Below are 15,196 nucleotides of genomic sequence, written 5' to 3'. Positions count from 1 at the left end.
CTGTATTCACGGTTTCTGTATTCGCGGCATATTTATGGAACGTATACCCCGCGAATAAAGAGATTTTACTGTATGTCAAAAATATGATGAAATTTACACGATGAACATAATGGAGTCATAGCATGCATTATATATTGACTGTTTATCCTTAGCTGTAGAACCTAATCTAAGATCAATATAGGCACATGCCAAGAATTGTGTCTATCTCCCAAACTTAATTTTAATTATATAATAGTATGGCACCAACATATTACATGTCTGACTGTTTCTACAACTACATTTTTTATATTTATTATTAGGAGGCCTTGACCCTTGGTGAGCTACTAGGATGGCTTCGAGATACTCCACATCTGATGGCATTATGTCTGATGCTTGGAGAAGATCAAATGCCAGCATCACTGCCATCATTATTAGTGTCTGGCTTATATGGAAGTTGTAGATCTGGGCCTGACCGAACGCGATTCCTTGCTGTTGTTCGGTCACTTATAAAATATCAGTTGGCACCATCTACTGATCCCAGAAAGTAAGTAGAAATATTTTTGTTGTATTTTTCTGTCTATTGTAGTTGGGCCTGATTGATGATTCCAAAATAATCTACATTTAGAATGGATTTTTAATTTTTTGTCTGAACAATTTTGTACACCCCTAGCACTTTGAAAGAAACAGGAGCCTCGATTGGTTTTGCATTTATATAAAATATTATAAATGAGACATGATGCTTAAGACAAATCTACGACAAGAATTAAACAAATCTCTTACGATCTAAACCATAGCTATCTATATAAAGAAATGATAAATTACCTTGCATACGAGGCATGCCTTTTAAGTTTTGTCGTTTGCAGAAAAAAACACAACTAGAACCTTTTAGTACATTTTATTGATTTTCAAAGTATTCACCACGTTGCTTAATACACTTTTCCATTCGCTAAATCCAGTTATTATAACATTTATTCCACTCTAAAGTGGAGGTGTTAAAAATGTCTGACTTGAGAGCGTCGACTGCTTCTTCACCGGACTGGAACCTTTGACCACGAAGACTTTTCTTAATTTTTGGAAATGTAAAGAAATCGTTAGGGCTTAGGTCAAGACTGTATGGAGGATGGTCAAGAATTTCTACTTTTTCCTGCTTCAAATACTGAATTGTTTGACGACCGCTGTGTGAGCTTGCGTTGTCGTGGTGCAGGATGATGCGTCGCTTTGAGTTAGATTTTTGAAGTTTGGCGATGACTTGTGGTAAACAAACTGTGGTATACCACTCTGCGTTAACCGTTCTACAATCTTCAAGTGCAATAGTCGCAACATGGCTGGTTTTTCCAACGAACGTGGCCACCATCTTCTTTGAAGTGCTTCGATAACGAACGACTTTAGTCGGCTTTGGCTCGTCTTGAAAGACCCAGATTGTAGATTGTTGTTTGGAAACCGGAGTCCGGATCATAGGCATAGATCCGAAATTCGTCACCACTGATGATGTCGTAGACGTGATTTGACTCTCCTCGGTTGAACCTTTGCTGAGTTTTCTTACACCATCTGACGCGGGCCGCCTTGTGATCGTCGGAAAGCAGATGCGGTATCCAACGGCAAACTAGTTTCCTCACACCAAGCGCTTCATGCAAGATCTTCTGAATGGTTGTCCCTGAGATGCCTAATAGAGCCTCTATCTCTTGATACGTCACATGACGATCTTCGAGAATTAGGTGTCTCACAGCAATGATGTTTTCTTCAGTGAAGGCGTATTTTGGGCGTCCTTCGCGAAATTTGTCACTAACACTAGTATGTCCACACTGGAATTCTAAATACCAGCGTTCGACAGTCCGCAGACATGGGGCTTCATCACTCAACACAGATATTAGCTCTTCAAAACACTGAAGCCGTGTCAGGACTCTTCTTAAGTTGTAGAAAATTATTGCACGAACATTTTCCTTAAGGTGGGAACTGACCAACGTTACGAGGTGTAATGTAACATGTAATGTAATGTAACACAGCGAGCATTCGTGTAGTCAGTACGTCGTGTTACGGGAAAACCAGCGAGCTACGAGCCAGTCGTTGCTCGCTTTGAGTGCTCCACCCGGCTGTCGGTTTTTTGGCGAATCCTTTGAGTGTTACGCGGTTCGGTCAGTACGCTCTTTGTCAAAAGTCATCCCGAGCGCACGCGCGTCGCGAGTAATCACACGTCAATCAATCAATCAATCAAACATGGAGTGGAACAAAGAAAAGTCTCTGTATTTTTCTATAAAATGGAAGAAAAGAGAAAGTGTTGTGGAACCCAGCTCATCCAGAGCAAATAAATTCAACAGTTCTTCAAAATCGATCGAAGACATGCGTACAAAGTTTTTATACTGTCCAGTAATCATTTGGTTTTTCAAAGCTGCTATCAATGACAAACCACCACATACGCCTCTGTTTTTAAATAAGTTTGATCTCCAGTAACGTTTTTTCTTCTTCTTAATTTGGATGAAACAATAATTAAGTAGAATCAAAGATACCAACGCGTCCTCGCTGTCGGCCATCTCGTGAACACTGGCGGCGAAAGCGGAGCACAGACGTTTGACGAGCATGTTACGCCGATTTTAATACACAGCGTAACATGCTCGATGCGTTACACGCTCGATGCGAATGCTACATTACACATCGTAACTTTGGTCAGTTCCCACCTTTAGAAAGATTCATTTTCGTGCGTAACCTGACAGATTCCAATCGACGCTGTGACTAAACAATAGCATTAATCCTAATACTTTCAACTGTTTTAAGATTCAAAATTTAAACACTTTCGAATATAGAACAGTTCCAAATTCAAAATTGCCGGGAAATATGGAAACGACAGAACTTAAAAGGCATGCCTCGTATTAATTTAACAATTTACAAATGACGTAATATGTTACTAGAATAATTGTGGAAGTAATCATCTGTGACACTGATGAACAACGTTTAATATATCAATTCCAAAATCTGTATATCCATGTATCGGTATTTAATAATGAAAAATAAGTAAAACAGTTCGAAACTGATTTCTTAATTAATAATTAAGTTGTATTGTTTAATATGATCGTTATTTCTTTATAATATTAGCATATGATACATAAAATCGTCTCTTGGAAGCGTAAAATTTAACACTACCTATTGCGTCAATATCAAATATAAATACTATCAATTGCGTTTAGTGCTGGTGTATAATTCTAGGAGTATAATTTATATCTGACATATGAGTATCTATAGATAAAGATGGTAATCGGACTGTGTATAAACGGCTGTACAAAAACGAAATAATATATTTTATTTGCATCGATGTTTTACATGACACAGTTATTGACTGACTTTTGTAAAACATTTTTCGCATTTAATTTCGCATAGGTGATAATTTAATCTATCATTTTAAAGAACACTCGTATCTAACCGAAGTTCGTATTACGTAGTTAATGAAGAAAGTGTGTGATTTATAAATCTTCACTTTCTAGGAAGTCGTCGATAGATATATAGCTGTAATTGCATTTTAATGACGCTCTTCCGTAGTAACAAGAACTGAAGTGCGTTTTGGATGCCATTACTATATCTTTACTAAGGAACAAAGCCAATGCGTTTAAACCGCAAATGGAAGTCCCGTATACTTATTGATGCAAATATTAAAACATAGAATCAATCAGTGGCGATTTTTGTATCTGTTTCATGATCATTTGTGAATCTAATAGGCAAGTAGGTGATCGGCCTCCTGTGCCTAACACACGCCGTCGACTTTTTGAGTTTAAGGCAGACCGGTTTCCTCACGATGTTTTCCTTCACCGTTCGAGCGAAAGTTAAATGAGAAAAAAAATGCATTGGTGCACAGCCGGGAATCGAACCTACGACCTCAGGGATGAGAGTCGCACGCTGAAGGTACTAGGCCAACATTGCTGATGTAAATATGTATATAGAATATATAATTCGTTAAACAGTTACAATTGTACTTTGACAAGTTTGAAACTGATGAGAAATCTTAGACATTGTATTTTATCATGTGACAATCAAACAGTACAGTGTACACGATATGAAATTTAATTTACATTTGATCTCTGTTGTGACAGAATTTCTTATACAAATAAAAATAATTAATATAATTTTACGAAGACGGGTTAAATAATTTTAAAAACTTTTAATATAATTAAAATGCTAAATAACTTTCATAGCCGATCGGTAACAAGCTATATTATGCCTAAGTGACATAAACTATAGTGACGTAGTCGCTAAACGCATGAAGGGCGAAATTAAAACATAAACTAAAACAGACCATTATCCCATAGATTGTTCCGTACAAACAAATGCGCGCTATCTGGAATATACGCGGTGTACCGGGATGGCCATACGCCAGCGAGGCAGTTCCTCATCACGGCACTCCAAGGACCAGTAATGGCTGTCCTACATGAAGATGAATTCTTTTTGGACGCTGATCCTGATAAGGCACTGGAGAGGTATGTTTTTTGACAGGTGTGAGAGCGCTTTGAATTGTCTTTGAATATTATCTTTGTTTTGACGTGATAACGTCTTTAAAATCGTTTTAGTCGGGTGACATGTTCAGAAACTTGTGTCACACCAAAACCTCACGAGCGCGATCGCAGGTATAACGAGAGAGAGACGGACCGATCTCCCGTCTCATCTCGAGCGCTGCCAGTCATTCCGTGAATGTATGAAGAAAAATGTATATCATAGTCGAATAAGTAAACTTGTCATTTTACACCCGAAATTTATCATCAAAAGTGTGAATAAAACGATAGATGTAATTTAAAATTTGAAAAAATTGTTATCTTCATTAATTCCTTACTTCCCAAAAACTTATATCACCAATAAGACGTTATCACGTAAACATCTCGATCGTAAACCTACATTACAAACAACCAATATTTTTTTTTTATTAAGAAAATTTCTTTTCCTTGTATAGGTTTACTCTGTCGGATCGTATCAAGAAGTTTGGTCAGCCAAACAGCAGTGAATATCAAGCTAAAGTGGCCAGATACCGAAAATGGACTGTTCAGGCACTGTACAACCTCACCACCAAGTTTATAGTAGCGTTGCGAGAGTACTGGCCGAACTTTCCGACTACGATCGCCTGGATCGTGCAGCAGATTGTGCATCTGTTGAAGCAACATTCGAGGTAAAACTTGTGACTATAATCATGAATATTCGACTTTAGTTTATGTGAAACATAAAGTATTTTTGCTTGACGTTGTATTTTTAGGTGGGACAAATGTGTAGCCCGCTTTTTTCCTTATTTACACACCTTGTGTGTTTACCATACACACGATTACTAAATCCGTATACTTGTGTGTGTAAATTTCTAGTTTTTTTTTTAGTTTTTCTCTTAACTAGGGTTGCCTGGAAGAGATCGCCAGTTGCATCCCTTATAATTTTTATGTATTGTGTTTTTTTTTATTTGCAACGAAGTGTAAATATGTATTATATGTATTATTAATAGATAAGAAAAAATCAGTTTATATTTAAACAACCTGGTTTTAGCCTATCTTTATTAATAAGTCCCAATAAAAAATAACCGTTTTATCTAATGTACGAGAGTGGTCCGGCCCGGTCAAAAGATTTTTTTTAAGTGGCCATTTTCTCAACAAAATCCCCTTTGAGTTCCATACACTTGACCCAGCGATGTTTCAACATAATTAACCCGTCTGAAAAATACATCTACTGGAGGTCTGCAAAGTAGGCCTCCTTGGCGTTGATAACCGCCTCATTCGACAAAGACAAAAAAAAAGAAGAGAATACGGTGGATGGGGGGGCAGCAATTCGTAGCCAAATTCTACCAATTTGGCCGTGCCGACGGCAGAGGAAGCACTTTTTTCTTCAAATTTTTACAGTAGCTGTCTACGAGAATGTTCGAAGCGATGTATTTTTCTTGTGATAGTGGTGCTATCGGGTGGTAAGGCTAAGTACTTATTGGACCGCCCTCGTATGTCTCTTCATCGCAGCGAAGACAAAAGAGTTTTTATTTATTTAAAAACTATTATATTATACTGCCTGTTAATAGGCAAACACAGCATGTTGGTACTTTAAAAGTGAAATTAACTTGGAGTGTAATATTTTAAATAAATTTCCAGGATAACAGAACGCGAGCTCCACGCGATTTGCACCGATATGATTTTCAACCACTTCATTTGTCCCGCCATAGTAAACCCAGAAGCGAATGGCGTGGTGGATATTCCAGTGTCGTATATAGCGCGATTTAATCTCATACAAATCGCGCAGATAATACAAATGCTGTGTCTAGCGAAGTATCAGGAGGTGAGTTTATAAAGACTATTTAATTTGTTTTTGACCAAATCTTAATGTATAGAAATCGTATAGAGCAGTGTTGGTCTAGTGGCTTCAGTGTGCGACTCTCATCCCTGAGGTTGTAGGTTCGATCCCCGGCTGTGCACCATTGGACATTCTTTCTTTGTGCGCATTTAACTATCGATCGAACGGTGAAGGAAAACATCGTGATGAAACCGGCTTGCCTTAGGCTCAAAAAGGCGACGGCGTGCGTCAGGCACAGGAGGCTGATCACCTACGCGTCTTTGAGATCATGAAAATGAGATATAAGATACAGAAATCTGAGGCCCAGACCTAAAAAGGTTGTAGCACCACTGTTTTTTTTAATCTATCTAATTGAAATGGTGTCATATTACAGCTGCCCGCGAAGTAGATATTCGTGTTCCTGTGAATAAAAAAATCGATTGTGTCCCTTGTTTTTCAGTATGTCTTATTCGTTGACGTGACGTTAACTTGACGTGTCAGTGTCTTCCTGATCACGATAGTTGAAAAGCACTCAAAACGTCGAGTTCTATAAAAAAAAATATGTATATGTTATATTTTTAAAACAACAGGTGGAACCGAAAGTCCGCGACCTTTACACGAAATTCGAGCGATCGTGTGTATGGTCCCTAATAGAAGCTGTGACGAGCCCTGCGTGTGCGCCGGCGCCGCCCACAGCCACGCCAGACGCTACACTTAGAACGGATGCACCTCACAGGACCATTGTAGCCATGTTTACTTATCAGGACCTGCATTTATTTGTAAGTAATAGGGTTCTAATTTATTGAAGTTATACTTTTTTAATGCGTTAGAGAAAAATGATGGGAGTAAATTTTTCGAAACGCGCGCACACCGTAACTAAAAACCAACACCCTGAATATCTGTTCAATCGTCGGTAAAGCAGTCTGGCTAGGTGGCGCTTGCTCTGTTTTATCGACAAGTTGCATTGTCTGTCATGCCGTAGTGTTTTTCAGAGTCTTGTTTATTTAAACCAAAATAATGATTTCTATACGAGAAAATCCATTCCAATAGTGAGTGACCATTGACATATTGTAAGTGACCATTAAAATGGACAAGAAAAATGCAATTCGAAGAGGGAAACGTCCCTATAAAGTTCTCAAAGAAAATTATTACGCCAAAGAAGTATAACTTCTAACGCGTATACATAAGTACGCACACGTTTTTTTTATTATTTTCTTTTTTTGTCTGATTGCAATATTTCTTAATTTTAATTTGGCCTTGCCTTTATGGACAATAGAAATTCAGATTTCTAAAGATCATTCAAAAAACAATTGAAACGCATCCATCATTGAATATTTGATTGATTTTCAAGCATTTCTTGTCTTAGCAAACACAGTTAAAATATGGTCTTTAATACTTTAAGATATCGTTCCTGCGAAGAATCTCATCTAAACTTAACAATAACACATCGAATGGTTCGGGCGAAGAGAGACAGAATGGAAGTGCGTCTTCAAATGAAGTCGCCAATTTTGGGTTAGAATTTATATTATTAATTAATTACGCAATTGATAAAGCTTATTTGTTCACTTAGCGCAGTTCTAGAGAAGTGATAGTTTAAATATATCGACATATACCTGTTATATTTTATCCGTAAATATCTTCCTACCATTAATACAATGTCTAAGTACTCTAATTTATATCTCAAATCTTAATCTCACAATCACACTTCCCTTGGTTCAAAAATTTAATGGTTTGACAACTGTTGAAACTGGATTTTAGTTGGATTGAAATTCTGGAGCCTAATACTAAAAAGTATTACGTAACGAATGTGAGGGGGCGAGGGGGTCCTGTAAAACGTTACGATGCTTTACAGAGGCGGATAGGGATTAAGAACAACGCGTTACGTGGGCATACGTTTAATCATATAAACCCAGTATACACCATGTATATAACAAAGACTTTTTGGTTATGGACTTAATGGATAATGTAGCATTCAAGAGCCGAAAGAATTTTTAAAATCAAACAATTAATACAAATCTATCGTTTTTATGTATCTATTTTTTAATTATGCAATTAAATTTGACAGTGACAGCACAGAAGGGTCAAGCCTGGATGTGTCAGAGGCGGAAATGAACGGTCTAGAGCGGAGTGATAGCACTGAGAGCAATGATGGTGCTGGTCGTCTTTCTGCTCTTCTGCAAACTCTAGAACCAAATTACCGGGCAAAGCTTCACGATTTGTTAAAGAAACTTAATAATCTGGCAACTATCAGGTAATTGTTTTTATTTATTAAATCATATACACTTAAATACAGTAAACACTACAATATATCATAGTCGTAGAATAGTGATGGATCTGACAAATAGTGAACTTTACAGGGCAGCCATTTCAAAATAATATAATCATGTTACTTTTTGTCATAACTATTTTAATTCAAATTCTGTTATTATGAAAATTGGCATAGCAAACAAAAGGGTTTGTTTTGAAACAAAATAAAAATATTAACATTAAATTACACAGTTTTCTATCAAATCCGTCACTTTACCGACTTTACTTTGTAATTTAAAACACATGGATTTTTTTTGTAGCCGTAATATTTAGTCAATGTAGTATCCAAATATGATAAAAAGTGGATTTTGGTATTTTTTCAAATCTGACATTGTTCTACGGTCATGACGATATATTCACCGCTTCGGTGGCTTAGTACATAATATGGTGGTTCTAGGTTCAATTCACTTTGAAACACAATTTTTGCATGTAATTGTTACATATCAAAATTCAAAAGCATTTATTCATATAGGTAACACAATGTACACTTATGAACGTCAAAAAAGAAATATACATTAAATGCTTCTAATTTTACATTTACTGCCAGTTCTCAAATCAGTATTTCAAAACCAATCCGACTTAGGGTCCATCAAGAAAAGAGCGTACCAATTCTTAAAAGGCCGGCAAAGCACTCGCGAGCCCTCTGGCATTGAGAGTGTCCATGGGCGGCGGTATCACTTAACATAAGGTGAGCCTCTTGCCCCTTTGACTCCTGTTCTATAAAAAAAATCAAGGGCGTAGAAGAGAAGAACTGGCAATAAACTCTCCGCCACTCATATATCTTATATGAGGAAACATATTTTATTTGGGATGATGCTTCATCCATCGATATACCCTAATTCTTTCGTTAATTACATTAAAATGTTTTGCTTACAGACCGTCACCACCAGAAAGCAAAGAATCTCCTGAAAATGGTCCTGGCCGGCGTGGTATTTTGGGCAAAGTACCAAAACCCAAATTGCCTCGTTCCAACGGCTCTGATGAGAAGGAGGCTCATTTGGAGTCACCCGAGGTGCTGCTTATCAAGCTGACTAATGTTGATGAGCAGGACTATGTTGGTAAGAATGAAATATGAGATTCTAAGTGGATCAGTGATTTTAGATTTGTCACAGGTTCTAGTAGTCTCCATATTCTGTATTTCCTTTTTTTGCGATGTGTTCCTTCTTTCCTTAATCGATAATCTTACACAAATATCATCCAACAATGTCAATGTAGAAGTCCGGCGTCGATTTTTGAAAAAAAAATAAAATATCGGTTGTCTGTAAAGTCGGTTTACTGACGATAGTTGAGCGTGACAACGTCATAAGAAAATACTGATGGAATGGTTGCATTCTTCAAAAGAAAATTTTAATTTTATTTGTTAAATAAATATTTTGTATGGATATAGAGAAGGAAGTAAATGGAAATCACAATTGAATTGATCAAGTTACATTTATTTGTACGCATAAATACAATTATGTAAATTTTTTGTGTGCAAGCGAGAGCGCGGAACGAGTGCTGTCGCTTGCACTTCAAGCCTTAATGGAACGCCTCAGAGCGAGGTAACGCCGCATGAGTCATGTTTTTTCGTGCGTGCAGCCGGCTCCATCGAATTATAAGACGTTGTCACGTCAAAAATGTGCGTAAATCAAAATTGCAAATGGGAATAGAAACTTTTTGAATGGTCAAATAATTCCTTTTTAAATATAAACTCCAGGTTTCACATTGAATATAAAACAGAAATACATCCAACGCAACGCAATAAGCAAAGTTTATTAAATACCGCCGAAAAGCTGTACAAAATATGTGTTTTACAGGTTTAGTACCGGAATCTAAAGTCCTTGAATGTTACTATGGAGGCAGCGACGCGGGTGATACTGAGGATGCAGCCGCCTTACCACCTGGACCTACCACGCCCGTACAAAAACGTACCAGGTTAGAACATTTTTTTTTTAAATTTTTTATTATGGTTCCACACGCAAACGAATGTTACTTGCCCATTTTATCGATATTAGTTTTAGAATCGTACTAAATGAGTAGTAAAAAAATATTTTTTTTATAATTGGAATATAAGTTTTCGTTTTTAAAATACACATTATAATGGTAAAATTTACGTCTACTTCATTGATTTTTGAAGTGACAACTTCTTTAGCGGCGTTGTACACTTCTTTTGGAATGCTTAAAAAATGTTAAACTTGCGTCAGGACACGTGACCTGATCGAAAATTCGTAAGACGGATGGATGTTTGTGTACGATAGCGCAATAAAAAAATATTGTATTCTAGCACATAAATTATAGTACTTTTACACTGATAATTAAAGCAATTCGTGCAAAATTATTCCCTAACCTTGGAATGGTTATTATGATTATGGAATATCAAAAATGCACAACGTTAATATTCAAGTCTTCACTTCTGCCGGCACTCCCGGAATGCAAGCCGTCGTTTTTTATTTGCTTATCTGTATTCCTACAGCTACTTAGTATACAATATCTAAATAATTACCTTTAATACACAAAAGCCAGAAACGGATTACACATTCAAACATAAACATATAACACAGTTAACAATTATTATTAGTTAATAATATAATAAGTAGGTACTTATACAAAATAAAAATAAAATATGTATAACTGTTTGCTGGTAATTTGTGTTATAATCTGGAGATATACGATACATGAAGGAATTTTAAATCCTTGGGTTTGCCTTGTATTTGTTTTCTATTGTAAACCTTGCGTGTTAGAACATTATAAAATCTAACACGCACAGCGTTCTATTGTCTCTGAGTCCCACCTTAACACAGCCCAGTCAACATTTAGTAGTATCAACAGTTTTGAATAAAATTTACTAAATGTTATATAATAATTAATATTATCTATTGCTTTTAGATTTTCAGTATCACACGATGAAGTATCTTTGGGGAATACATCGGATAATTTGGAAGCTGTGTCGGAAGCGGCCTCGAATCACAGCGTGACATCCAGTCTGGAGTTGGAAACTGAAGATCAAAATGATAATCTATCTGATATGGTAATTTATTGAAACTGTTTAATTTTTCACACCAACCAAGTACCCCAAACCTTTGGATAAGTTTAACTTTATATGAATAATATTGGTTGGGTTGAGTTTCTTGTCAGTTCTTCCAAAACCAGGCTACCTTTAGACCGGAACCATAGAGCAAGATTAATTTACTTTGTGTTAAGATGCAACACACAAAGATTTTAGTTTTTAATTTATTTTTATTATTAATTTGTAATCATTGAAGGTATCAGCAAACGTTAGCGGTAGAGGCAGCCCCAATATATCGGGAAGGGAGACACCTTCATCTCAAGTGACAGACGGAGATGCAGCTAGTGAAGCGGTGCGGAGGTATGTATAGCTGTCCTGCTCCAGCACAATTATTTAATCTATCTTTTATAATGAGATAAGTTTTAGCATCAGAAATTTGGTCAGCCACTGTGATTAATTTACTAACGCATATGGTGTGTAATCGAGGAAGACAAATAAAAAGATGAAAAGATGATGTGCGAAGAGTAGCTAGCCCTATGTGGCTACGTAAAGCTAGAAGAGTGGACGCCCTTACAGGAGGCCTATGTCCAAGGACAAGCTGTATAACAGAAATCAGCCGGCTTGCCAATTAATTATTAGTATTTATTTTTTATTTTTAGTGTAAATTTTTAGTATTTCACATGTGTGTGTACTAGTAGTAAGTAATTACAGCAATAAAGGGTTATATTATTATCATTATTATGGTGTGTAATCATAGAGTTCCTGGGTTTTATTCCTGGCGAAACAATAATTTTATCGAGTTGGTTACGTAAGTACGCAGTCCTGAAGATCGCCTGCTTTGAAGAAAAAAACATGTACATAATAAATAATCTAAAAAATATCCTTGCAGGATGCAATATTCGCTATTTATTTAATTTCAGGGCCCCACCGAATGCTCCAGTGAATCAAACCTCTAGCGCGAACCAAGCTAAACTGCTCAAGCAAACCCGAAATGAGATTGAAGATAAATTCTGCAAATTTGAAATTAAGGTAATTTTTATCTTAGAAGTGTAAAGATAGAAGATGTGTCTACAAATGTACGTAAACTTTATACAGGTTGTAGAAACATGTGTCAGTCAGGTAGGATAAAAAAAACTAATTTTTTTGTTATTTTGGTTTTTCAAAATTTAGGACATTTTAAAACTTTTTCTAAAAGATTCTTGAATAAAACGTACACGATAATGTAAGAGCTCGTACGTATACGTTTACTGTGTACAACTTTTCTATTAAGATTATTGAACGTAGATTTTATAATTCGTTTTCATACTAACTTTTTTATACAATAATACGAAAAGGAAAAACAATCAGCCATCAATAATAGTGAATTACATTACGAAACATCAAACAAAACTACAGACAGTTAAACAGGAAGTAAGAAAAAATTCAATAATATGACTTATCAGTCATAATTCAAACGTGATGCGCCAGCGTCGTAAATGTTGATATTGTTTACGGTGTACTACTTAAAATTTTCAAATAAAAGTGTTTTTTAACTTAAGTTAGGTAACATATTGTTGGTGATAAACATTTTTCTTAATTTTAAAGATTCTAAAAAAATACATTTCAGAAACTCTTGGAAGGAGATGAAACTATCAGTATTATGTCAGACACGTGGAGCACGGATGTGTTGGCGTCCGATTCTGAAACTATCGGGGACACTTGTGAGCAAACAGTCAATTCTAATGCACAAGGTACATATGCACAGGAAGGAAAATTTAATATTACCCACAAATATATTCTGTTCTCATTCCTTTTCTCACATGCGTTGTATTTTTTTTATTTAAATTTTGTTACATTTAAAGAAAAACAAATAACATAAATTATTAGGGATGCAACGGGTGGCCTTATCGCTATCGATATATTCCAGGCAACATATATATTGCATTACACCGTTAAGCGAGAAAAACACCAGCTCTGGTCAACGGTACTATCTACCAGACGCCAACTTAAATCTTTAATTAGCGCCTGAGCATTTGAACAAAAAAACAATATAATATAAAGATATATTATTATTACTGACACCCAGCATAATATATTAACACTTTTTTTGTTTTATATATTATGTGTATTATATACACAACCTAATAAAATTTCCAACTAGTTTTTTAGTTTAATTGTACTTAATGTCAAGGTACTGCGGCAAATAACACGAACGCACCCGACGTGTCCGAAACAGCGAGCGAGTCCGCTTGGAGTATGGACGTACTCGCATCCGACAGTGACAGAAATACTGAGGTAAATTTCAAAATAAAATATTTTTTTTATCTCTTAAATGGGTTCCAATAATCATTGTTTATTATAAGTTATCTTTAGTGAAAAAATAATAAAATCGATGTTAAACAGGGGTTCAGTGGCTTTGTTACATGGTTAAATAAATTCTACTCATAAACGCTAATAAGCTATTGAAATTCTTACCCAACCATGCCATTAAAAAAGAGATTTTAAGGTTTCCTATATCAGAAAATTTTGAGGAAGTTAGATTTTCATAAAATAAATGCCTGTAGGTGGACACCGATGACTGTGTGTCTGTTGCTGCTCGCTCTGACACCTCCTGGCCAAGACGACCTTCGGGGCAAGATGACATCATACTAAGAGTGCATCAGGTACCTTCTATAATTGTCAACCTTTTTGTATGTTATGAATTCTTTTAACCGACTTAAAAATGGTCAATATTTGACATGTATGTATGTGTTATTGTTGGTATTGGATAGTAATCTATTTAGGCTACAAAGCATGTCTGTTAAATTTATTAATGTATATATGTTTGTATATATATCTCAAAAACTAAAGCCACACCGAGATAATGCTTTTTTAATTTAATAGTTATGTTCCAACTTAGAGAATAAGTTCATGTTCCATCAAAATCGGTTCACTAGTTTTGATACAATTCACTCGTTTCTGAACAGGAAAATATTTTTTTCTTTTATATTTGACAGATTTGAGGTAGCTTTCCTTTTTTATTAATTTTTTTGTCTTGTCACAGAATGGCAATGCTAAGAGACCAGACACAAATAGTCCAAGACACACACCGAAAGCGAATAATCCATACAGGTAATATATTTTAATTAAATTCCATTAAAACTTCATTAATATTCGTAAAAAATATTATGAATTTTGACAAGTTTATGGCGATACAATACTTGCACAGTGCCACATACTTTTCTTGGCCGGTAAGAGCATCGCTGTCATATTAGTATTGCCAGTAAATAAAAATTACCCATAAGGGGAATAATTTAAAGTCATGCAGGCTAATTTAATAATTTATTGAAATGTCTTAATAAAACAATGAATATCTTGAAAATACAGCTCTAGGCACAAATAACTGTCACACAAACTTAGCAACAACTGATATGATAGGTTTTGTTGTCTGTACTATTAATATAATATCTTTTAAGATACCTAGCAATCAGAACCGTTCGACAATTAAAACTTTGCCATTGTAATTAATAATGCAAGGAATAAAAATAAATGCATTTTAGTTGGATTTTTATTAATGTTGGTAGATAGTAAAACTATGTATTGTACGATCAAAATGGCGACGGTAGTACCAATTTCAACCGCCGGCCAAGAAAAGTTTGTGGCACTGTAAGTAACTTGCCTTAAAGTATTTTTGTA

At 35.6% G+C, this 15,196-nt stretch overlaps 1 protein-coding gene across 1 annotated transcript in view; it reads left to right on the top strand.

The window, feature by feature from the left end:
• LOC125063162 (receptor-mediated endocytosis protein 6 homolog) overlaps nt 1–15,196 on the top strand; it is a 29,708-nt gene that overhangs the window by 1,685 nt on the left and 12,827 nt on the right. The window contains exons 2-17 of the mRNA XM_047669430.1: nt 300–523; nt 4,272–4,439; nt 4,907–5,119; nt 6,072–6,255; nt 6,840–7,028; nt 7,652–7,761; nt 8,315–8,500; nt 9,433–9,614; nt 10,353–10,470; nt 11,422–11,563; nt 11,799–11,902; nt 12,463–12,571; nt 13,149–13,272; nt 13,713–13,816; nt 14,086–14,184; nt 14,565–14,632. Coding sequence (XP_047525386.1) covers nt 300–523; nt 4,272–4,439; nt 4,907–5,119; nt 6,072–6,255; nt 6,840–7,028; nt 7,652–7,761; nt 8,315–8,500; nt 9,433–9,614; nt 10,353–10,470; nt 11,422–11,563; nt 11,799–11,902; nt 12,463–12,571; nt 13,149–13,272; nt 13,713–13,816; nt 14,086–14,184; nt 14,565–14,632 — 2,324 coding nt within the window. The remainder of the gene's footprint in view (nt 1–299; nt 524–4,271; nt 4,440–4,906; nt 5,120–6,071; nt 6,256–6,839; nt 7,029–7,651; nt 7,762–8,314; nt 8,501–9,432; nt 9,615–10,352; nt 10,471–11,421; nt 11,564–11,798; nt 11,903–12,462; nt 12,572–13,148; nt 13,273–13,712; nt 13,817–14,085; nt 14,185–14,564; nt 14,633–15,196) is intronic.

This window comes from Pieris napi, chromosome 3, assembly GCF_905475465.1.
Source record: "Pieris napi chromosome 3, ilPieNapi1.2, whole genome shotgun sequence".
Lineage (NCBI taxonomy): Eukaryota > Metazoa > Arthropoda > Insecta > Lepidoptera > Pieridae > Pieris > Pieris napi.
Note: the sequence above shows the minus strand (reverse complement) of the source record. Positions and strands in the feature narration are given on the sequence as shown.